Source organism: Sminthopsis crassicaudata, chromosome 4 (genome assembly GCF_048593235.1).
Source record: "Sminthopsis crassicaudata isolate SCR6 chromosome 4, ASM4859323v1, whole genome shotgun sequence".
Lineage (NCBI taxonomy): Eukaryota > Metazoa > Chordata > Mammalia > Dasyuromorphia > Dasyuridae > Sminthopsis > Sminthopsis crassicaudata.
In genome coordinates, this window is record NC_133620.1 from 245,519,635 (window position 1) to 245,545,628 (window position 25,994).

Below are 25,994 nucleotides of genomic sequence, written 5' to 3' on the forward strand. Positions count from 1 at the left end.
AATTTAGAGTCTAAATTTTTTCCCCTTAACATAACTCTTTACAATGCATCCAAACTTGGTTTGAAGCTCAACAGCTTCAGATAGTGTATGGTAGCATGGGAACCAGAAAGAATCCTGAATTAGGGAATCAAAAGATTCCCAGGTTTATGTTTCAGATCTGTTACTAAATGTTGATTTGCACATTGTTAAATTCCTTGCAGGGATGGATTTTTCACTTTGCTTTCTCCTCCACTTTCCTCCCTACCCCACCTCCCCAGCAACTAGCATGGTGTCTTGCCAGTAGTGTTTAGTAAATACTTGCTAAATTTAATTGAGCCTCAAATTATTTATTGATAAGGTAGAAATTATAATGATATTTTATGGCATCTCACAAAATCATTGTCAAGAGCTTCATAAGTTATAAAGAACTATATAAAATATACATTGCCATTAATCTAGTCTTTTCATTTGGGGATGGAATTGAGAAGTGTGATAAATTTGCAAAACAATGCTGTCCCTTTCAGAGTACCTAACTCAATGCTTTAGAACACCATTGATCCATAAATTCAGAATATTTTCAATATAAGGATTAGTTTTATAGTTTTAGAGCTAGAAAAAAACTTTATAAATCACTAATATGACCCATGTTCTCATTTTATAGATTAGGAAAGTAGAGTTCTAGGGAAGTTGAATGACATACCCACAGTCACACTTCACACACACACAGTTCTTAGTGACAGAACTAGGAACTATACTTGTCTTCTAACTCCTTATCCAATACTTTCTATTCTTTGCTCCCATCCTAAGAAGCAAAACACATGTAGGTAGGATAATGAATAATCCATTTAGTTGGTTCCCCTTGTGGGCTCATTAAAGGAAGCTGTATTTATGGTGCTTGCTTTAAAAAAAAAAAAAATGACCTTTTTTTTTCTGTCTTTGATCCATACATACAGCCCAAAAGTTTCTACACTTCTTACAATTCCTAGTAAGAATTCTAACTACCTTAACAAAAAATAAAACATAGTTATGCTAATATTAGAATGAGTGATTTTTTTTTTCCCCCATGTTAATGTACTCAGTCCTCACCTGTCCTCTGATACCAACACAAAGATGTAAGGATAGGGTTTTCAAGAGTCTAAGTCTCTCTCTGTCCCTCTCCTTGGATCCTTACTTTTAATTATTTATCTCTCTGCTCATAATAGAATTTAAACTGTTTGTTTCTGCTGTACAGACTTCTTTAAAACAAACAAAAAAAACTCTTAATGTAAATTTATCTGTGATTATTTTAAGTGTAACCTAGTAGGGTTTATATGGAAGTGCTCTGCTGAAGGAAACATGTTAGATACTAGGTAAGTACCTAAATAAAGGAAGTATCATTAAATTTTACTTTGGAGAAAGATGATGTTGCTAAATATTTTCAAATATTATACTTTTCATAAATGTCTAATTTTAGTATCTTGTTAGATAACTTAATTTTATTCATCTCTTTTTTAATTAGAAAGTTGTCTTCTCTTTACTTTTTTTTCTTAATTCATTTGACAGTGTCCTCACTTTTAATAATATCTATAATGATTGTTCTCATTGATTTATAAATCATTTGCAGGGGTTTGACAAGTATTTTATTAGGATTTTCATATTAAAACCTACTTTACTGTAATATTATATATTTGGTAACTTCCACCCTGGTTTTTAATATTTTATGAGAATTATGTAATGATTGGTCAGGCTAGTAGGTTAGCCTTGTACTCAGGAAGACCTGGTTTCAAGATCCATGTCTGACTCAAACAGATCTTTACCTTTAGCAGAGGAAGATAAGGAAAAAGTGATTTACATTCAACATAGGTTTCTGCCAATTTAAATACATGTCCCAAGGAATTTTCTGGTCACCTTCAACTTTCTGATGGCTCATGGAAAACTATTAGGGAGTAGCAGTGGTATACCACACAGTCTTATTAGGTTTAAAAAGATTGATAGAAGAACTTGAAGAAAGAAACAGTTCGAAAACCTAGATCTTGGCCTGGATTTGTCAGTTGAAGTCCTAGTTCCATAGAAGCTGTATCAAGTAGATACTAATGTAGTGTTTTAGCAGGGAATGAAAACTGACTCCCAAGAATATGTTTTTTATTTCTCTGTGTCTAAAGACTTTTTAAGAACTAAAGCTTTATCATTTCATGGTGTTGCTATCTCAGATTCTTACAGAATTATGACATTGTTCATCATTTAGCCTCTCAGTGATTTTTTTCATATATATAGTGAAGTACCAGTAACAGAGAGGCTAAAGGAACACACTAATCTGAACCCTCTGGCACCATTTGAAAAAGATTGAAATAAGGAATATGAGCAGATCTTCAACACTGATAAGCTGCCTCTTGATTTTAGTCATGTTTGCATTTGCAAATCTAAGCAAGCCAATAAGGTCTAGAAGTAAATTTATATCCAAAGAGTAAGGACCATCAGAAGCTTTTTGTATTTTCTAGTAGAAAATTTCTGACAATGGACTCTCAATATTTCATACACAAATTGGATTTTGTGATTTTGAATTGGACTTTTGATGATGATAAGTTCTGTGCACAGATCTCAGAACTTGATTTTAAGTTTGGTTATATAGCATTTATATTCAGATATTGCCAAATACTGCCTTCTTGATTGGAGGAGTAGCACTAACCAATTCAGTGTAATTGCCATCCAGTAAATAGAAACATTGACACAACTGTTTTATCCCTTAAGTTCAGTATTTCTGAAGCCATGACAACATCTCTAGAAAGAGTAGAAGCAATATATGACATACATGTAGGAAGGTGGGCCAGTAAAACTTAAAAGTGTATCTGAAAGTTTGGGACTTTAACCAAAGAATTTGCCATTGGTAGGTATAAATTTTTAGCATTAGTTTGATCCTTCTATTTACTACTCTGATATTATTATGTACTAGGTAGATATGTTTTATCACTTGCTACAACAAGTGATTGGTCAGGCTAGTTGTTTTCAGAGTTAGGTAGTAAGTTTGAGATGGAATTTGAACTCAGTTTATGTGACACCAGAATCTCTGACCTTTCTACTACCATGCTTTAATCCTTTTTTTTAAGTATCCCTTTAGTTAGACTTTATCTTAACCTAACAAGAGATCTTTTTTTTTCAAATTCCTTTTTAGTGAAATTGTTGGAATATTGCCAGTTTTAAAACTTGTAATTTTTTTCTCTATAAATGTTAAACACAGAAGACTAAAAGGTAAAAAATTATTTTGTACAGTAGGGAAATGACACTGTTCTTTGAAAATTACAGTGATGAATATGAAGAAGCTTTTTCTGGGATGATTAGTTTTGTAGTCTTTTATAGCTAAAGGTAATAAAGTTTCTTAGGTAAAGAGCTATGTAATATCCAAGAATCTACACTTAAGTATAATAAAATCTTAAATCTGAAAAGGACCTGAGCTCTGTACAAACTTTCCTCAGTGACTCTCCTTTGTTGGAAACATAATGCAAAAACAAATATTGAAGTCCAAGTGTGAAGTGTGAATTCTTAGACTATACTGTTAACAATGATGTGTACTTGTAATAATTGTACATTTAGGGGCAGGTACATTAAAAATTCATTTTTCATTAAGGAAATTTCACTTAATAATATCATCATTGCTTAAACATCTACCACATGCTCAGTGCTGAGGATACAAAATAGCACAACTTTATTTCTCAAGGAGCTTACATGGTATTATTGGTGGACAGATAAGATATGTTTACAGATATGTATGATACATGATATATAATGCTTGTGATAGAGAAGAAAACTAAAAGAAAATTAGAGGCATTGGGGTAAAAGCAAGAATATTTTAATTCTTAAATTGCTTCTTCGACCTGTTGGTTTACATTGGTACAGTTGCTGTTTCCACTAATGCAGATTTCATCCTTATATCTTCTAGTTCTTTATAGTGTTTTTTTTTTCCCATATTTTTCCATAAATGTTATATCCAATTATATAGGAGCAATCAGGCTATATTTGGTGTGTCACATTTTTCATACATGACCAAAGACACTTTTTCCAATTGTATATAAGCATTTTTAATCATTGATCATATTGATCATTGATGATGATATTGTAACATTTAATCCTTTTCCATTATGCTTGGGGTTATTTACTATCTTCTAGATTTGTAGTGGTCATATAACATTACTATATGTATGGGTTTTTGTTGGCAGAATAATTTGAGATAATCAAAAGAGTGTGTGTGTGTGTGTGTGTGTGTGTGTGTGTGTGTGTGTGTGTGATCATTGAAGGAGTTTTTTTACACCAGAAATTACCTATGCAGATGAGATCATAGATCTAGACCAAAAAAAAAAAAATTACATATATATGTATTATATATACATATACACACACATGCACATGTAAACAATTCATTATATAAAATTTAGGACAGGTAGTGCTTGTAGGTGAAGAATAAGCTAAGTGGTTAGGAGGAGAATCAAATAGGAGATGCTTTAAATAAGATATCAAGTTTTTCTTTTAGTAAATTGTGCATTGTATTTTATGACATTAAAGTGTTAGATTCTAAAAAAAATAAATTTCCAACAGTACCACTGCATATTATGCCTTGAGAAAAATAGCTCTTGTGTATTGAATCTTTAAAATAAATAATAACAACCAAAATTGAAGGATTCTTTGCTTTTAGAAGGAATGATATTGATCTCTTATAAATTTATTTGTATGCTGATAATTTAAAAACATCTGTTTTAAAATCATAGAATTTAGAGTCAGAAGAGTCTGATCCTCTCATTTTTTATTTGAGGTCATCAAGTCCCAGAAGTTTAAGTGAGTTTTCCATTGTCAGATAACTAGTAAGTTTCAGAGATAAGATTTGGACCTGTTAATCAATTTCAGTATTCTGAATAACAAATCCAAAATGTTTTCTAATCTCAGGTACAATTAATACTGAAAAGCAGATAAGAACATATATTGTCAGATTTGCTTCCAGTCTCTGAGACTTCAAATGCCTGGCTATTCTGTCAGTTTATAGACATATCTACATATCTATCTATCCTATTTAATACTACTGATCATTTACATTATCTGCTAAACATATCTTTATATTAGCGGATAAATTATTAAGAATATGAGGGCAGCTGGATGATATAATGGATAATACTTACTTTTGTTTTTAAAGTCAGGAAGATCTGCTTTAAAATTCTCCCTTAATTGTGTGACTTTAAGCAAGTCATTTTTAATCTCTCTTTGCCTCCATTTCTTCATTTTTAAGATGAGAAGAATATCAGTGCTTCTTAGTTGAAGAAAAAAAAAATTCATTACATATTTCAATTATGCAGTATTTGCTGTTGTCACAATTGAATTTTAACAAAAGGTAATGTGAGATCTCCACACACGATAACATTTATTAGCAGGGCATGCTACTTGTCATTTCATGGGTCAAGCAAGAGGATGATTCCCCTTATATAGGGTTTAGTTAGTATAGAAAAAAGATCAGAACTGAGTAAATGACATCATGGCATTAAAGACAATATGATTGATACAGACCTGAGGTATAGGAACAACATTGTTGTTTGAAAGTTTGGTAATAGATATTAGCAACAAATCTATCCCTCCCCCTTTTTTCATCTCAGGAGACTAAGATATCTTTGTTTAAGTTCAGGAGCAAGATAGTGGCCCAGAAATGTTTGAAGTACAGCTTGGTGGAGTGAAGATATCAGGCCTAAATTTCCTTTCTGTTTATAAAAGGTCAATTAAATTCTTTAAGGCAGGAGAACTGGGGTTTTAATTTAACTTATTACATATAGCTGACTTCTGAACTAAATTCAAAGAATGATGACTTAAGCAGTTACAAGACAGTCAGATTAATTGTAACTAGGATCAGTAAGAATATGATGCACAATTTCTTTGGGTTTGTCGAAGACTAGATTGCTGTAGATGTATCCTTTTTTGTCCTTTGTATCTAATCTGTTCCACTGATCAACTGGTCTATTTCTTAGCCAATACCAAATGGTTTTGGTGACTGCTGCTATATAATATAGCTTTAGATCAGGTACACCTAGACCACCTTCCTCTGACTTTTTTTTTCATTAGTTCCCTTGCAATTCTCGACCTTTTGTTCTCCCATATGAATTTTGTTGTTATTTTTTCTAGGTCATTAAAATAGTTTCTTGGGAGTCTGATTGGTATAGCACTAAATAAATAGATTAGTTTGGGGAGTATTGTCATCTTTATTATATTCGCTCGGCCTATCCAAGAGCACTGAATGTCTTTCCAATTATTTAAATCTGAATTCATTTTTGTGGCAAGTGTTTCGTAATTTTTCTCATATAATTCCTGACTATTCTTTGGTAGATGGATTCCCAAATATTTTATACTCTCAACATTTATTTGGAATGGAATTTCTCTTTGTATCTCTTGCTGTTGCACTTTGTTGGTGATGTATAAAAATGCTGAGGATTTATGTGGATTTATTTTGTATCCTGCAACTTTGCTAAAATTCTGAATTATTTCTAATAGCTTTTTAGCAGAGTCTTTGGGGTTCTCTAAGTATACCATCATGTCATCTGCAAAGACTGATAGTTTGATTTCCTCATTTCCTACTCTAATTCCTTGAATCTCTTTCTCAGCTCTTATTGCTGAGGCTAGCATTTCTAGTACTATATTGAATAGTAGTGGTGATAGTGGGCAACCTTGTTTCACTCCTGATCTTACTGGGAAAGGTTCCAGTTTATTTCTGTTGCATATTAATGATGCACAATTTCTTAACAAATATTTTCTTCATTTTTAATGTTTTGTACTTTTTTCCTGTAAGGTTTAAGTATTCCTGAAAACTGAGTTCTTGAGAAAATATAACATACCAATAAACTAGATTACAATTGTTTTTTCATTCAGTTTTGATCAATTTGTGCCAGGAACATTTTTTTTTTTGTTTTAACTGTAATTTTTCTTTAGAAAGGTTTAATATATTACAAATACATTTATCTAGTTAATACCTATTTTCAACAAAATGCATAATTTTATTTGTATTATTTTTTAAGTTCATGTTTACTCAATAGATAATAAAATTTTTGACATCCTAAATAGCCAATCTTACAAAACTGCTCTGTGATAATTCTCTTTTTTAATTTTACTTTGTAGATCAGTGCATTGTGACAAGAACATACCTATTCCTTCACAAATTCTGGTTCTTTAGTGCTGTTTATTATTTTGGCAACTGGGCCTTCATTATAGTAAGTATTTATCAATTATTCTGCCTCTCTGAGTGTTTTTAAATTTTTCATTTTGTTCTCTTAATTTGTAAGTCAATAGTGTCATTGAACTTTAATGCACTGTATTCATCTTTTTTTTAAGCATTTTTTTTTTTTTTTTTATAATTCACAGGTTTTCTTAATTGGATTAATAGTATCATGTTGTAAAGGAAAGAAATCAGTCATTGAAGGAGAAGTGGATGAAGATGATTCAGATTTAAGTGATGATGAACCATCTATGTATTCTTCCTGACAGCCTTTCTCAGAGGTTAATAATTGTCCATTTCAAATTGATTGAACATAACATTCATATAAATCATTAGCCTGAATAGATTGAGCCAACTCATTTTCATCAGAAGTGGGAGCATGGACTTATCAAAAACTATGTATTTTGTTTTTTATAAAAGAATATAACTGCACCACAGCATATTAATGTTGAAAATAATTATAATAATATGTAAATATGCATCCATTGATTCAATGAGGGAATGTTTTCAGGAAGTTTTTTTCCTCTGATGTATAATAGTATTGAAATTGATTAAAAACCTGAAATTAATGTACCTTCTTTGTTGCTATTTTAAGATGTAATATATCACAGGTTCTTGTGACTTTGGCTCTCTGCAGTCATATAGAATTGTAAAATGTCTTTTAGTAATTGTCTGGTACCTAATATTCATATATTTAGAGGTGGTAAATAAATAGTGCTTCCTATATACAGTTTCTATTTTTCACTTACTATGTAAAGCTAAAATAAAAAGCATGTTTTAGTAATAAACCACTTAAATGCAATTTATGCATAAGAATTTTATTTTTCTCTTCAAATGGTTAATAGTAACATGCATGTTATTGTAAATGCATTGGGAAAACTATAATTCCTGAAAACTCATGCTACATTTTTCCAAGTTTGGTGTTATATAAACTTTTAGATTATTAAAAATACTTTTTCTTAACTCAGCTTAAATTTCAAGATCCTGTATTAAATGGGATTATATTTACAATTGCCATTAATACTTGTTTCTGAAAAGTGATTGAAGCTATGGATCAGGGATTTTTAAAATAGCACTTATGAAAAAAACTTTTGTTTTCTTATTTAACTATATTAGAAATATATATACATATATATCATTCTAAGTGTCTGAATAAGTTTATTAAACTTATCTAGTGTGGAGGGTGTGTGTGTGTGTGTGTGTGTGTGTGTGTGTGTGTGTGTGTGTGTGTGTGTGGAGGAGTATGCTTAGTCTTCAATTTTGTGTAATCTAAATACTGATAAAAACTGATAAAATCTAGGTAACTTCATGACCTCGTTATTATGAAATTACTAACAAGACAATAATTTGAGGATCTATCATTTCATTAGTGTGGGCAATTTCCTTCATCAGTGAGTATCACAACCACTTTGTGCCTTAGTAAATTATCTTTGTGAGTTATTGGAAAAATTCATTACCTTGAGGTCATTTCCAGCTGTATCTCTCCCCCATTGGGTAGGCTGATCCTCAGCTGGGACTAGACTCTGATTCTTTTAGCTTGTATTTCCTTGGCAAAGCCTTTAGGAAACCAAATGCATTTCATTCTGTTATCAGTGTAATGTAAATTGACAGTTTTTTTTTTTTTTTTTTTTTTTTGTATTATACTTACTATATCCATGGCATGAATAGGTAGTTTTCACCTTTTACAAGTGTTACAAGCGAGAAAGCAAAAGCAGAGGAAAATTGAGTAACACCAACCAGAATTATAATACGTACTGGCATTATTTCCTAATGATACTAATAAATTTACTCTGCAAAGATCAAAGGGGAATCTGTTGCTTGTTTAATGATTACTGTGTTACTCGTAATAGCTTTAATTTTTAAGTGACTTTCTCAACAGCCTAGCAGTTCATCCATTCTTGATTGTAGAGTTAAAAAATTGTGTGGGATGTAAAAAGTTAACACTGATCACAAGTTGTTCACATAAGATACATTCTAATTGCCTTATAAATACAGTATACATCTACGCATGTGAGTACACACACACACCCCATAAATGTTCCAGATATTAGGATGAAGTTCTCAGTGGAAAAGAAAGGTTCTCAGTTTAAATTCTGCAAAATTGAGAAGCCTTGATTTCTACATCTGTAAAATTAAGGAGTTAGGCTGGATATTTTTAAGGTCTCTCTCAGCTAATAAACCTTTGATCTATTGGTAAACATTAAGGGATTCAAGGTGCTACAATAGTCCAGATTTATGTAATACTTAATAACTCAACTATACACACACACACACACACACACACACACACACACACACACACACACACACATTGGGTATGTTATTTTCAATCTATTTGAATGGTATTCAGTTTAATCAGTTAATAAAATTTTTGTCATAAAGTATTCCTTGTTATGTAATCATTAACATCATTTTTTTTTTTTGGTGGTCTTGGTTTTTTTAATAATAAAGGATTCATCCCTAAGCATTTCTGCCATTGATCACTACCACCCTCTCAAAAAAAAAAAAAAAAAAAAAAAAAAAAGCACTGTGAATCACCTTTAGACAAAAGGAAAAGAAACTGGTCCCACACCACCATGACCAGTATTCAGTCCCTGACCATTTTAGGATTGCTTGAAAGAATCCATTAATATGGAGCTGTTCCTTGGGACATAACTTTGATCTATCATCATCCTTCTCTTCTAGTTTGTGTGCCCTTGTGATCACAGGATTTTATCAGGTGAGGAAGTCCTTAATATTTTTTTGTGTGTCTTAGCTAGTACTAAAGAAATAATTCCATAAAATAACATTAAATTTTCTGTTGGTGTTAGTCACCCACTAGTCCTTTTGTCATTTTACATATATAGGCTAATCCAAAAAAACTTAGCCGCAACTTTAAGTTTTAATTGATTAAATTTACATACATCCCAGGATTATAGATTTGGAGTTGGAAGGGACCTTATAATGTATTAAGTCCAAACCCTGTTATTTTTTATTTAATTTTTAAATTAATTTTTTTTTTTCCTTTCCATCTCTTCCTCCCAATTAAAAATAAAGAAAAGAAAAGAAAAAAATTCCTGTAACTAATAGTTTGCTATGCTACAAGGAATAGATTAAGCACACAACATACTGAAGTAAATTATCCATAATACCCTAGGGTGTAACCCAATCCTCATTCATTTTTTTGCCCTCCAAAGATTTGTCTTACTGATAATTAATCCTCCTTGAATTTATCTTCTCTTAATTATTTCTATTGTTTCTTTATTTCTACCTGATTCTCTGTAGAATTTAGTTTCTTTGTCAGAGTTCATGTGCTCATGCATGTGTGTATTTTTGTGTGTTTGTCAATTGATTATTTGAAATAACTGATTCTAGTTTTTCTCAGTATCTTTATTTGTTTTTTTACTCCTTTTGTTTTAAGATCAAAATACAACAAACATCCTTCTGTCTTACAACCTCAATGAATCTTCATTTAAGACATTAAACTTGTGTGGTTTTATTTGTTTTCTCTTCACCAGTTATAATATTTCATCATGAGAGTTCCAAGTTTTACCATTCAACTCAGGTCTATTAATAAGGAATATTTAGAAGTCCTCTATTTCATTTAAGATCCATTTTCTAATCTATATTCAATTTTACTAAGTTATTCTTAATATATAAGCCTTCTTTTGTTCTCTTTAGTATTCCAATCAGTTCTCTTCTACATAATGGTAACTTGCCAACTGGTGGCATCTTGATACTTAAATTCTTTCTTTCTGGCTATTTATTTTCTCTCTCTCCTTGTCCCCCGCCTTCCCCAACAACCAGCACCCAAGCTCTCTTCTGTTACTTTAACCTAGAAGTTCTAGATTTTGGCTTTGACATTTTTTGGTAATTTTCATTTAGGGAATATCTTTTAGTTGGTAACCAGTGAAGTCTTCCTATTTTCACTTAGCCTTCTTGTACTAATAGATCTGACAGTTTTCATTCATGAATTGTTTAAATTAATTTTTTTCAATTATCAAACATTTGTTTTCTCTCTCCCTTATGCTGCTTTTCTATCCCAAAAGAATATTGGTGGGTCTTTGTTGGTTTCTTTAAGGCAATCCAATTGTTTCTTGAATTCTGGGCTTAATTGTTCATTAGCAATATCTGCCCAGTATGTAAATATTGGTAACAGCTTAGTTATCTATTTACCTATGTATCATCACCTGTAATATATGCATTTTCTATCTACACTTATTTTCCTGTATGAATAATTAAGTTGAACTCCCTTGAATTATTGTGGATTTTTTTTTTTTTTTGCAATTTCCAATTTCCAAATGATAGCATTTGGAAGATCTCACTATCTACAGATTCTTTTATATCTTTCAAGAATATTTCTATTATTTTGTTATATACATAGGAGATAACCTTTATCCAATAACATAATGTATTAAGTGCCTGTTATATTCCAGGTATTGTACCAGATGCTGGGGTATAAGTAAAAGGAATCAGACAATCTCTACTGGAGCTTACATTCTAATTGGAAAGAAATGTAACATTTAAAGATACATCAAATATAAGTACAAAGTTAAGAATCTTTAAGGAAGTTTGTATAGGTCTTTTAAAATCTTTCTAATAGTCTCATCAAGAATGCCCTCAAATTATCTATAGATTATTCTCAGAAATTTTATATAGGTAGGAAAGTGTGTCTTTAAGTTGATGATTATTGATGTTCTCTTGGTTGCCTTTTTTTTTTTTTTTTTTGTAATAAGTTAAAAAATTTTTATTTAAAAAAAAAAATGACCACAGTAACCTAGTGTTTGATAAACCCAAACATCCTAGCTTTTGGATCAAGAATTATTTAGCAAAAATTCCTGGAAAAACTGAAAAGCAATTTAGCAAAGACTAGGCAAAAATCAACATCTCACATCATGTACAACTTTAAAATGGGTACATAATTTAGACATAAGGGATAATATCATAAACAAATTAGGGGAGCAAGGGAAAAATAGATTTATGAATAGGAGAAAAATTCACAATGAGAGAGATAAGAGGAGGTTAAAAATGAAGCATTTTGATTAAATTTAAAAAGATTTTGCACAAACAAAACCAATAGATTCAAAATTAGAAGAAAGGCTGGGTATGAAGGGGAAAAAGTACAGCAAATTTCTATGACAAAGGTTTCATTTCTCAAATATATGGGAAATTGAACCAAATGTATTGCTTGATTAATTGGTCAATTGATAAATGGTCAAGGATATGAATAGATAATTTCAGAAGAAATCAAAGCTATCAGTAGTTACATAGAAATATGCTAAATCACTAATAACTAGAGAAATAACTGAAATTTTACTTTACACTCATCAGATTGGCTAAGATAACAGAAATGAGAAATGTTATAAGGTATGTGAGGAAATAGGGGCACTAATAAATCTTGGTGGTAAACTGATACAACCATTCTGGAAAAGAATTTGCAATAGGGCTAGAAAACTGCATACTTTTGATCCAGCAGTATCACTACTAGGTTGAAGAAAGAGTTCAAAGAAAAAGGAAAAGTTTGTATGTAAAAAAAATATTTTTAGCATTTCTTTGTGTTGACAAAGGAAACTGAAGGGGATTATCACTTGGGGAATGCCTGAAAAAGATGTTATGGGTGATCTTAATGCATCTGCTGTAAGAAATGATGAAAGGCAGGTTTTAGAAAAACCTGAAGACTTACATGAGTAGATGCAAAGTGAAGTGAACAGAACTAGAAGAACATAGTATACAGTAAAAACAATGTTATGACAATATCGAAAGACTTAACTACTCCATGACAATTTTTTAAAACTCATGATTAAGAAATGCTAAATACTTCCAGAGGAAAAAAACTGATAAACTCTTGAGTGCAGATTAAAGCATATTTTTTCACACTTTTCACTTTCCTTGCTTTCTCCCTTTCTCCTTACAACATGACTAATGTGGAAATAGTATATTGCTTCCTATGAATAATATATATCATTATTTTTTGCCTTCTCAGTGGGTGAGACAAGATGTAAGGAGGGAAGGATTTTGGAATTGAAAATTAATTTTTAAAGAAATACTCTGGAAAAAATAAATAGCAGAATAGATAATAGAGTAAGTGTAATGCCAGAGAAACTGAGCAAGATAGAGATTAGAGAGTATTCAATACAGAATTTATTAAATGAAGAAATTTACTGGGACCAATGGATCCATGGTTGTTCCCAGGGCTGAACAAGACTATTGTTTCAAACACTACATATAAACCCATTACATAATTTTTATCCTTTTATCCACCCCTGAATATCAGATACAGCAGTAACAAGAACAATGACATAATGGGGGGAGGTACCTGGATGGAGATGACCTAATGGGGGGAGGAACCTAGGATTACATAATGGGAGGTACTGGAGAGGTTCCCAATATTCTAAAGATGTCTAAAATGGATTAAGACCTTTATCCCATCAAACATTAAGAGGGAATAAGTATAGCCTAAGGTCTAAGATATAAAACCGTTATCCTAGCTTTAAATTGGAATGGTTATAACCTGAGGCAGAATAGGACAATTAGGGAAACTGGGATAGGACATTAAAAGAATTGTGGCACAAATAAGGACTTAGAATCATGAACATAAGTTGAACCTAGTAAAATCACTAAATCTTTTTGCAGCCTGTTTTCTCATCCATAAAATGAAAATATGATAATTAAGAAGCAGTCATATAGTAGAAAAAGCACTGGACATCTCTTCAGGATCTCAGATCAAATTCTACTTAAAATGTTTACTAGCTATTTACCTTATGCAAGGTCATTTAGCCTTCACCTCAGTTTCCTCTTGTAAAATAAGACTTCACAGAGCTGTAAGGATTAAGTGAGATAATATAAAGTACTTAGCATATTGCTTTGCACATAGTAGGTGCTTAATAAATGCTCATTCATTTTTCTGTCTAATTATACATAAACTTGTAAAAGTGAAATAATATACTTAAAGTACTTTATACATTTTAAAACTCAATAATAGAATCTATTAGAATTTCAAGAGGTGCCCACATAGAGACTATTTGGGCAGAAGGAACAAATAGAATCAAGACCATAATAAAAATGGAAAAATATGTGACATTCATTTTGTCTGCACTATAAAATATATCTAGGGGAGTGGTGGAAGATAAAGGAAAGCAACGCAGGCATTTGACAACAATTATGAGCAAGATACCATGACGTGCTGAAAGGAGATTCCCTAGGACATCCCATTGAACCTCTTGTTTCAAGGCTAAGTAGTTTACACCCCATGGGCAGCAGTATTTGAGCACAGAAGTGCCAAAACCAGAATGAGAAAGAAAGGGAGAAGAGATAAAGATGTTTTAATTTTAGTTTAGTTTTCTTGTAAAAGTTGGGGGGGGGAGTGTCAAAAAAATTTAAATATCTTTGCAAAATATTACAATAAACCATGTTTTGTACAAATAATTCTTCTGCTTAAGAAACTTGCCAAAGTGGGGATTGCATTTGCAGTTGTTTTAATCACAGTTAAACAAATATAGAGAAAGAGAAAAAAGGACAGTCATAGCAGTAAATGAAAAGACTACCCCAGCATACTTTTCCCTTTGATTACTGTGCTTGACTCATTATAAAATTAAGTGACTTTATAGGGAATAAAGGAAAAGCATCCTTCAATCAGTGTGGAATATACCTATGTCAACCTATGGATTATTTTCTTGGACAAAGTTCTACATTGTGGGGGGTTTCCTATCCCAGATCATGCTCAAGACTATCTGACATTATTTAGCACTTACATGTAATGTTAAAGTTGTTCCCCTTTTTACACATAAAAAATATCTATAGCACTCTTGAGGATAGGAGAGGCCCAAACATCAGGCATATATTAAGATTGGCTACAAATGGAATATAGTTGGATATAGTACTATAGTAGATAAGAGAAGAAGGAAAAAAGGTCTAGGACAGAGCCATATTATCCATGAGTTCTCACACAAATAGAGACCTACAGTTCTCCTAAATATGTAGTGTCCTAAAGAAACAGCTGAAAGCATCACTAAGTTTTGGAAGACTATTATTTTAGGGAAGAGTGAATGTATGTAATGGAAAAGACCAATTATCATTATTATACAGATTGATTTTTTCTTTTATAATGCATTTATGGCTTCTAACTAGAATTTCTGTTGGATAGGTACTTGACTACAGTTGACATTTTCTCAAAATTCTCTGAATCTGGTGATGTTCCATTTTCAGCTATTATGAATTCTTCCTAACAAGTTATATTTAAGTTCCTACACTTGAGGTTGAAATAATAATTTTAAACACTACATATAAACCCATTACATAATTTTTATCCTTGTTAAATCATATATGAAAGAAATAATTTGAAATAGGACAATAAAGGTAGATTGGAGTTAGATGTAAGGGGAATTGACTTTCAAAGGTCATTAATGGAATGGATATATTAATTTCCCCTTTGTTCCCAGCTTGTGTTGAGGTGTTGCCAAATGCAGATTCCTTTTGTAGCTCTTTGCATACTAACTCCCTGACTTCTTTGCTCTTTTTCCATCTCTTCCTTTTTTCCCCTCTTTTCTTCCTTGTCTCCATGCCTTCCTCTCCCCTTTTCAAGTTCAGTGAAGGAGACTCCAGTAGGGTCCATCTCAATTGTCGAGTGATTTAACAGCCAAAATACCATATTTTACAAATAAATGAGAGATTTAAGTCCTTTGGCTATCAGTTCAATATAATGTTTTGCACATATGATTAGATATAACAATCATTGTTATATATATGTTTAATTGTTGCATCTTTTAAGTAAATGGCCTTTCATAATGTTAACTGAGAGTGGAGTGCTAACTAATGGTATCATTTAATATTGAGGAGAAAATTAACTAGCATTGGGAGATTGTTAGTAAAAGAAACTTAAGCCCACTGGGGTAGGGATTTGAGGCTATAACATTAAAAGAATCCACAGCCCTTCATGGTATCCATAGAAGCTTGAGGGGAAGTAGAGCAATAGCTCTTCATCACCTGCTTCCTTCCTTCCATTCCAGCTGTCTTATACTTTATTTCCATCCTGCCACAGTGGGTGACTTAGGAGATCCTTGAATATAACTCTCTCTGCTCTATGCCTTTTGTTTGTATTCCATGCTTGGTATGCTCTTCCAACTCATCTCTACCTGTTTGTTTTCCTGGCTTCCTTCAAAATTCATTTCAAATCCTATTTTCTGCAGGAGACCTTACTTGAATCCTCCCAGTGGACAATCCCTTCCCAATTTCAGATTCTCCTCCCATCTACTCTGTATATATCTCGTATGGAACTAGTTGTTTACTTATTGTCTTCCCCATTGTTAGAATATAAGTTTTTAATCTCTTTATATAATATTAGTTCATAGTACCATGATCAGTATGTAGTAGTGTTTAATAAATGCTTGCTGACTGACTGACTGATAATAGAAAGGTCCTTATTGTTTTCTAGCTTGAGCAGTTATACAATTATAAGTCCTTAAGTCATCTAATCCAGAGGTGTCACATGTAGGAAATTGATGGGAACCCTGAAGCTAGCTTGTTCTCTCCCCTTATCAGGAAATCCTAAAAAGAGCCTATCCTGCAATATTCAACTTCCCTTGCCTCTATAGTGAGAGACAAAACTCCTAAATTGGGCCCCTCTGGAATCAATAATGTGAAGCTGTAAACATTATCATCTCTTTTGTCTCAGTAATATAAGGCCAAAACTCCTTAATCAGATCATCTACTCTGAAATTGTCTACTTAATATCTTCAAATATCCTTTATCTCCCCAACTCCTTCCTGCTTTCCCCTCCCCCTTCTTCTTCTGTCTATAAAAATCAGCCCTTTTCCAAAGGATTTTACAAAAATCATCTTTGGAATTTGTCCATGTCCTTTTCTAGTAAATAAATGCATCTTTTGGCAAAGAGAATACCATTTTGAATTTGTCATATGCACTTTTAGCTTTGCACTTCACTTTTTGAATCAGTAACTGCTTTTCAGACTCTCATCAGAAGTATCAGGGATGGGATTTGAACCAGATCTTCTGACTTAAGAGCTAATTTTCTTCTCGGTAGCATGATGTCCCTTTCAATAGCTCTGAGTTCAAATGTAGGTATCCCAGATTTTGAATTTCTTTTCCTCTTTGAAGAACTTACCTCAAAATTCTTCATACCTTTCCAGAAACTAAGAGTCCTTTTCCATTTTTAATGTTCTGTTTGAGGTACAGACAGTAGTGGTATTGCTGGATCAAAGTTTATGCATAGTTTTGTAGCTCTTTGGATAGTCAGATGGAACTATTTTCCTACATTATCTTGCATTGCGGTATTCTCATTTAGATAATTATGTTATTATGTCTAATTACAGGTGATTATATTTTCTTCCATAATAACATCAATACACAGTGTAGTATACTAGTTTAGAAGGTAGAGCCCTGGACTTATAATCTAAAACACCATAATTCATATCCTACATTTGACACTCTAGCTGTGTGGTCATAGATAAGTCACTTAATCTCTCTTAACCTCAGTTTCTTCATTTATAGATGGCCTTTAAAGATCCCTTCTAATTCTGAGTGGATTCAGACATACATGACACTTTAAAAGTTTGTAAAGTCTGCCCTACATAACTAATTGTGAGATATGTAAGGCATTATTATCCCCCTTTTGCAGATAAGGTAACTGAATCTCAAAGGTAACCTACCCTTGGTTACATACCAACTATCTGAGAAGGGATTGAATAAAGCTCAGATCTCTTGATGTCAAAATTATCACTTCTTCCACTAGTGCCTTTTACTAGTTATTCCAGGAAAGAGCTAAATGTATCTGGGAAGTTTCATTATTTATAACAGACTTTTCCAAAAGTGTCATGCATTAATGGTGTTCTAGTTTATTTCAGAAAAAGGACCACCTTAAGTTCTCAGAAAGCTGGAAACATTCATTTTCCTGACACCTTTTTAAAAGGTAGAAGGCTGTTCATTTTGTTCAATATCTAGTTTATGTCTGATATACTGAGGAATAGTCTTCTGCTTCATTGTAACTGCTGTGTTTTGAATTGTTTGGCTTTGGGAGAAAGAAAAAGAAACCCCACTTCATCAGAGTTGTATTTCCTGGGCAGTGACTGATATGAAATGAAATTGCCTTCCTCTTCCTATTGTATAGGTATGACTCAAAATATATGATCTCAGTATATTAGAATTCAAGGAATTTTAGAATGAGAAGAGACCTTAGAATTTAGCTACTTCAAAGTATTAACCAAAAACTAAACCATGGGGAAGTGACCATCTTGGTAGATAAGGATTTTCTATCTCAGAAGAATGTATTCACTTTTTCAGAACATTCTAATTGTTAGGTAATTCTTGTGTTGTGTGGAAGAGGTAATATGTAGCACTGGAAGGAGTAAGAGTTAGATTTAGATATATATATATAGAATCAGAAGACCTGGTACTGCTACTTGAATGAATAATAATTTTATCAAGTGTCTATTGTGTGAAAAACACTATATTGGCACAGGGAATACAAATAAAAATAAAATAGTCTCTGACCTCAAGGAACCTACATTCCAATATTAATAAACAATACAGAATCACAGAATGAAATAACTATATGGGATCTCAATACCTATCTGGTACAACCCATTATAATCTATTATTCCACTTCTCTGCCTTGCATTCCTGACTCTATTCTTCTTTATCATGACTTCTAATTCTTCCACTGCTCTGTTAACTTTTACCCTTGCACTGGCTGTGTTCTCTTCCCTTCTCTCAAGTAGTGATTTGGTGAGTTGGTGAATGATTGAATGGCCTCTTTGCTGCCTTTGACACTATTGATCATCCCCTTCTCAAGACTCTTGCTTGGCTCTTCCTCCTTAAGGCTCCTCAAAGACACTGCCACTAATGGTGAGTATTTTCCAAACTGCTGTTTTAAGCCTTCTCTTCTCCCTCTATACTATTTTTACTTGGTAATCTTATCATCTTAGGTGGATTCAGGTATGAGTACCATGTAGATTCTTAAGATCTAACCTCTCATATGATTTCCAGTATTGTGTATCTACCTACTTCTGAGACATCTTCAACATGTCCAGAATTGAACTCATCTTTCCCTATAATGTTCTTTTTCTCTAAATTACAGTTGTTCTCTTAGGGGCAGGTTTCTTGGAGAGCTTCTGGAGGCATCCTTAGTTTCAGTTCAGTTCCAATAATCACCAAAATGCAGCCAGGAGTTAAAGTCCAAAACTTTTATTAAGTCCTTCAAAATCCTGAATCTTTTCCTGGGGCCCGGTTAGCTTTAGTAGAGGCTTATCTCTCTTCTTGGCTCCTGAGAGCTCTTATCCAAATGTCTCCAGCCAGCACAAAGGTTCAAGTGGGAATGAATCTGATTCTGCCTCCAAGAGTGGGATTGTGGGTTTCTGTCTTGTGAATCTCCCGGAAGTCAATCCTAGTTGTGAATCTCCTGGACTTGCAAATCCACTGAATCCTGGCTCTGAATCTCCTGGAGCTTCCCTGAAGATCTCCCCTTGACTGAATCCTGACTCTGAATCTTCCTCCCAGAGTTTGTCCTTTTATATGCTCTCTAAAGGTGTGAAGTCTAATGTGTGATTCAATGAGCTAACTCCTTTAAAGGTATAAACTCCTTTAAAGATTGAACTCCTTTAAATGTGTGAACTAAATACATAAGTACCTTGTAAGAATCCTAACATTTCCCCTCAAAACTCTCCCCTCTTCCTATCTTCCTTTTTATTATTGAGCCTCTTGGCTTCTCAGTCACTCTAATCTTGCAACAGCAGTATCCCCCTCTCTCTCATCTCCAATTTCCAATCAATTGAAAAGTCATGTCATTTCTACCTATACATCTCTTGTCTGCATCTTTCTTTTCTGACAACATTACTTTAGTGTAGACCCTCATCACCTAAAAACTTAAGACTATTTCAGTAGCCACCTGTTTTGTTTCCATTCAAGTCTAACCCATATTACGTCCCTTAAAAAAAAAAAAAAAAAAAAAAAAAAAAATTAGTCTCTGTTCACAATGAACTCAGAGTTTAATGGGGAGACAACATGCAAATAACTATGGATAAACAAGATTCAATCAAGATACATTGGATGTAATTTCAGGGGAAGGCATTAAGAATAAAGAGGATTTTTTTAATCCCCAGAATTTAGCACAGTATCTGGCACATAGAACTTAAAATGTGTTTGTTGACATCTTTACTTGAACTATAACACACAGGAAAGGTGGTTATCTACTCTCTTCTACAAGGTTTCTAAGAGCCCATTTTCTCTAAAAGCTCATTCCACTCTTAGATATATATTCTGTTTTAAGACAGAAAATTTTGTTCCAGCGAATAAGAAGAATAATGAATAGAATGAATAGAAAGAGCAAATAGTTGTCACTATTTTGTCTACATTCAAGTCTAACCCATATTACTTCCCTTTCTCAAAGGCAATAGTAGTGTTGATCTTCCCACTGTTCTCAAGAGTTATAAAGAGGGAGAAGTGAAGAGCAAGTGGTGGGATCATAGAATTATAAAATTGATTTAGAGATGAAAAAAAAAAAACTTTAGACATCAGGAGTCTGACATTCTTATTTTACAGGTAAGAAAATAGGCTAAATAAGTTGTGAGTTGTTCAGGATCACACATTTTCTAAGTGTCTAAGACAGGATTAAAATCCAGGTTCTCTTGGCTCTTTGACAACCTTTCTGTGTCCAAAGTGAATGTAGTTAAGAAACATAATTTGTAGCTGTATTGAGTTAAGTGAGTTTGAATGTAATCATACATGAACCCAACAGTTTAATCCCAGACTAGAATTCCAAAACTGAATGTGTTAATTTTCATCAGAGGGAGCCTTGGTTTTTAGTGCTTTAGTCCAAAGTGCGCTATTGACACTTAAGAGAAGTGGGTATAGCAGCAAAAATGACAGGATGCTCAGGGCAGGTGCTTGGACTTAGTTCCTATGTGAGCCTCGGTTCTATTAACTATAAAATGAGAGAATTAGACTGCAGGTCTTCTAAGATCCATGTCACTTCTAAATCTGTGATCCTATGAAATCTGCCTTTTTTCAACAATATATTAATCACACTTCTTGACCCTGAAGCTGCAAGAAATAATCCTATGCCTTTTTCACAGAAAAAAAGGCCAAATATTTAAAGAAAGCTGTCATATCCATTTCCTTTGACTATGCTTCCTATTACTTAGTTTCAAATTCTTCTGCTATCTTGGTTACTCTCTTCTGGACATGCTCTTAAAATGTCACAAATTGCTAATATACAGAGTGTTCCAAGAAACTTAGTACAGTCTTGCATTTTTTCGTGACTGTTATTTAAGCATTCAAAGATTAAAATTGCAATACAACTTTTGGGATACCTGTATATAAACAATATAAAGCAATTCCTGCTTTATAAGTCTCAGTTTAAAACTACACTAAGGCTTTGAAATACTAAAGACCTGAGTTCCAATTCACTCCCAGACAATAGCTATGTGACTCTGGAGAAGTTACTTATGCTGTTTTCCTCATTTTCATCATCTGTAAAATGAGCTGGGGAAGGAAATAGCAAACTGCTCCAGTATCTTTGCCAAGCAAATCCAAAATGTGGACATGAAGAGTCAGACATGACTGAAATGATCTAACAATAATAATCACAAATGTAACTCAAAATTATGAGGCTTTTTATAATTCAATAAAACACTTCTATCAGTTCTGGTTCTGCTTAAAATGGCATAGTCAAAATGTTAGGTTATTATGTTTAATTATGATAATCTGTTAGATATGTGTCATAATCGGTTTTAAAAAGTTAGGTTTAAACAAGATTATTTCAGGAGAATATTTTAGATTTTTTTTTTTTTCTCAATGTGACCTGCATTTGGTGCCTCTTTTCCCTATTACTTTGTCTTCTACTCTCCAATCTACATCTGTATGTCCTATTCAAGGGAAATGATTCAGTATAGACTTTTGTTTATCAGTCTGAAACAAGGTCATGGACAAGTTCCAATTGTTGATAGAGGTGGGGAGGGGAAGTCCCTTCCTTTTTTCCCAGGAAGCAGTGAAATAACACAAATGTAATTAGGATTATTGGTTATTCTTCTAGGACATGTTTTAGGTAGTTTGTCCTTGGTGAGTAGCTGTTCTCAAGACCTAAGGCTACATTAGTTTCTAAATCTAAAACATGTTTTTGTTCATTAAAAATAGAACAAGAAATGAGCTAAAAATCAATTAATATTTATTCAGCACTAAGTATGTACTTATCATTGGAGATGGATAAGAAAAGGGAAACTATATCTCCCTAAAGTAGCTTAAATTCTAAAGGTGGAGACAACAGGTGTGTGTGTGTGTGTGTGTGTGTGTGTGTGTGTGTGTGTGTGTACATACATTAGGTATGTACAATACAAGGTAATCTTGGAGGAAAAAACATTGACAAGTGGAAGAATTTGGAATTGAATCTTGAAGAAATCCCAAATTCTAAGAGATGGAAGAAAAGAAAGAATCTCAGGCAAGGAAAACATCTAGTATAAAGACATGAAAAGAGAGAATTGTCCTAAAAAACATCAATTAGGCCAGTTGAGCAGAATCTGAGAGTGGATAGAGAAGAATAATGCATAAGGATGGAAAAAGAGAAAGGGGATAGGTTGTGAAGACTCTTAAATGCCATCTAAAAGAATTTACATTCAATTCTGGATATAATAGAGAGCCACTAGAGTTTATTGAATAAGGAACAGAGGGCAGCTCTACCATTGGCAGCTCTGGAAAATAGAATAATGTAAGGAGGTACTTGAAGGAGGAATGCTAATTAGGAAACTTGCAATCCTTTTAAAAAGTGGTGATAAAGGCCTAAAGTAGAGGGATTTCTGTGGCTTTGTAAGTGGAGAGAAGGAAATGTAGATGAGAAATTTTGTGGAAGTAAGAACTATAAGATTTGTTATCCAATTGGATACATAGGGAGAAAGATAAATTGAATATATGGGAAGAACTTGAGGGTGATATCATGGCTCTCAACTTGGGTGATTGCAAGGATGGTAGTACCATTGGTTGATAATGACAAGGGAGTTCAACAGAGGGATGAGTTCTGGAGAAAATATAGACTTCTGTATTAGAAACATAGTGAGTTTGAGATGTCTTTAGCACATATAGTTCAAAATGTCAAGTAGACCATTAATATTGTAGCACTAATCTCTCACTTAGTTGAGAGATTAAGGCTGAATATATAGAACTAGAAGCCATCAACAAAGAGGTGATCTTTAAAAGCATGAATATGATAGGATCATCAAGTGAGAAAATATAAAGGAGGAAAAGATTATTCAGGTCAGGGTACTATGCATGTATATATGATCTGGGATAAGAAAACAGCTTTTAAAAGTATAAGGATTCAAGAAATAATAAAATGTTAGCGGGGGCAACAAACTAATAGAATCATTCCTCAATAAAAAAAGTAAAGTTTTACTACTAAACAGAGAGCCATAAGGATGGAGATTGGATATATCCCATACTTAAGCAGAGGAACTGTCTTCATTATTATAGATTTTGGAAGTGAAAATGAGGATCATTTAAAGTAGATAAATCATTAAAACCCTAGACTTTAAAGTCCTTTTAGAAGGTGATTTGGTGATCTTTGGTGATTTGACAAAGCCAGTCACATTGATTCTAGGTATTAACTGAAATGGGATGGGAGATTGTCTTGAAATGGGATGGGAGATTGTCTTGGAAATTTGTGCTTAGTGCAGTGCTCTTGACCATTTTTTTCCAATAGCAAAAGTTGGCTGACTGTATTTGGGGATCACACCATGCTAGAAAGGATAGTTAACACATTGGATGACTGGCAGACTTCAAAAACAGTCTTGATAGGCTAAAAAGGTTGCAAACTATAGCCCAAGGGCCAAATCCATACCACTACCTGTTTTCATCACTTGTTTATATATCTTAGGTAAATTTATGAACATCTGAAAGAATAAACTATAATAGGGTCGTTAATGTAAATAAGATATATGTAAATTCTTATATTTGAAATGAAAATCAATTCCACAGGAATAAAATTGAAAAGGGGTGGCTGCACAGAAGTTTGATAAAGATATGGGAACTTTAGGGGACCACAAACTCAATAAGTTAACAGTTTTAATGTACCTTGATAGGGGAACAGTATCCAGAGTCAGGAAGGCAGTAGTCCTGTTCTACTATCTCTGTGATCTAGAGGAAATTTTTCTGAAAGGACACTGATGAATTGTAAAGTATCCAAAGAAAGGAAACCACAATGGTGAAAAGGGTGGATGTGGATTAATTAAAGTAAATAGCAAAGTATAGCCTGGAGAAAAGAAGATCTAAAAGGACTATGATAGCTGCTACCAAATATTAGAAGAATTGTCAAATCAAAATGGAATTAAACTTCACATATCTAGAACCAGAAGCAATCTCATTTAGTCCAGTTCCTTTCTATAGTAAGGACACTAAGACCCAAGGAAGTTATGTTGACTTGGTGAAGGTGCCGGAAATAGTAAGCATTAGAGGCAAAGTTTAAGCTTAGGTTGTCTGCCTCCTGAATCAGTATAATATTCCATAATACCATGTTTCTTCTTAACCATTTCTTCTTGGCCCAGAGGACAGAACTAGGGGCAAAGTTATAGAGGCAGATTTAAGTTTGAATAGAAGGGAAAACTTCCTAATAATTAGAATTAGATAGTGAAAAATTGCATCTTTAATTCGTTTCCTTTGAAATAATGTGCATTTTATTTTATTTGTTTTAAAACATTATTCTGAAAAGGGATCACTAGCCTTCACCAGGCTACCAAAGGTGTCTATATCACAAAAATGATTCAGTATCCCTACCCTAGATTCTATCTGAGATATTTTTTCAACTCAGATAAGAGAGGTGAGCTCAAGGGATCAGAACTGCTGCTATACTCCCCAAAGTATTGGAATCATGTTTCTGATGACATAATTTATTAATAATAATATAATTTAAAACATATTTAAATATCTCAACAATGCATGAGAGAGCAGTGAGAAAAATCACAGCCAGAATCCCCAGTATTTGTCGATTTCAAGAGCTAATTCTTCCACAGTAAGGGAAACCATAGTTCAAGAATCCATTTCTCAGGCTAGTAGATAAAGTCTCTTTTCAAGATGTTTTCGACATAGTATAAGTGTTAAACTCAGGTCTCTAAAAAATATCCATTTTTGTTCTTCCTATATGATAGACAGTTAACTCACCCAGTCTCTTAGGAAAGAAGTTCTTTTAGTCATTTTCTTTCTGTCCTGCAATTTCAGCTGTGTCAATTAATTTTCTCCATAATGACTGTTAAACTATGACTCCCCTAAGATTATATTTCAGGGCTTCTGTGAGAGAGGTTATTTAAACGAATTATAAGGACATACAAAGAGGATGCTACTCACCATTTGTTGGCATAGACCTCAGTCTCATTGAAGTAGAAATACTGTCATATTTAAAATCGTGGAGATTTGCAAACATAGGATTGGCCAAAGAATAGAATTACAAAGAATTGAATTTGATAGGATTGCATTCACTGTCAGGAAAGACTATGGACTTAAAGGTGAAATTTGGACAGTGATCAAGAAGAAAAATAACAGCAAACCATTTATTTAAGAAACTGCTTTGTGATAAGCACTGTATTAAGTGTTGGGGATTTAAAGACAAAAACAGAATAATTCCAACCTTTCTGGAATGTACATATTCCAGAATTTTGTTGGAATAGTAATCAAAGCCTATAGTTTGTATATACAAAATAGATAAGTTCAAGTCAACTTGTGATATATAGGTAGTTTACCAGACCATCAAAATGAAGACTATCATAAATACTGAAAGTAGGAAGAGTCTGAAAGGGGGCATGAATCTTGAAGTTAGAGAAAAGTGGGGATATCAAAA

General features: G+C 32.9%; 1 protein-coding gene across 2 annotated transcripts in view; it reads left to right on the forward strand.

Moving 5' to 3' along the window:
• LMBRD1 (LMBR1 domain containing 1) overlaps positions 1-25,994 on the forward strand; it is a 275,804-nt gene that overhangs the window by 196,042 nt on the left and 53,768 nt on the right. The window contains exons 15-16 of one of the 2 annotated variants that reach the window (XM_074310578.1): positions 7,096-7,187; positions 7,339-7,473. In XM_074310578.1, the coding sequence (XP_074166679.1) occupies positions 7,096-7,187; positions 7,339-7,458 (212 nt within the window). In that variant the 3' untranslated portion in view covers positions 7,459-7,473. Of the gene's footprint in view, positions 1-7,095; positions 7,188-7,338; positions 7,995-25,994 lie in introns of those variants that run through there. The other variant, XM_074310577.1, reaches the window with a different exon arrangement.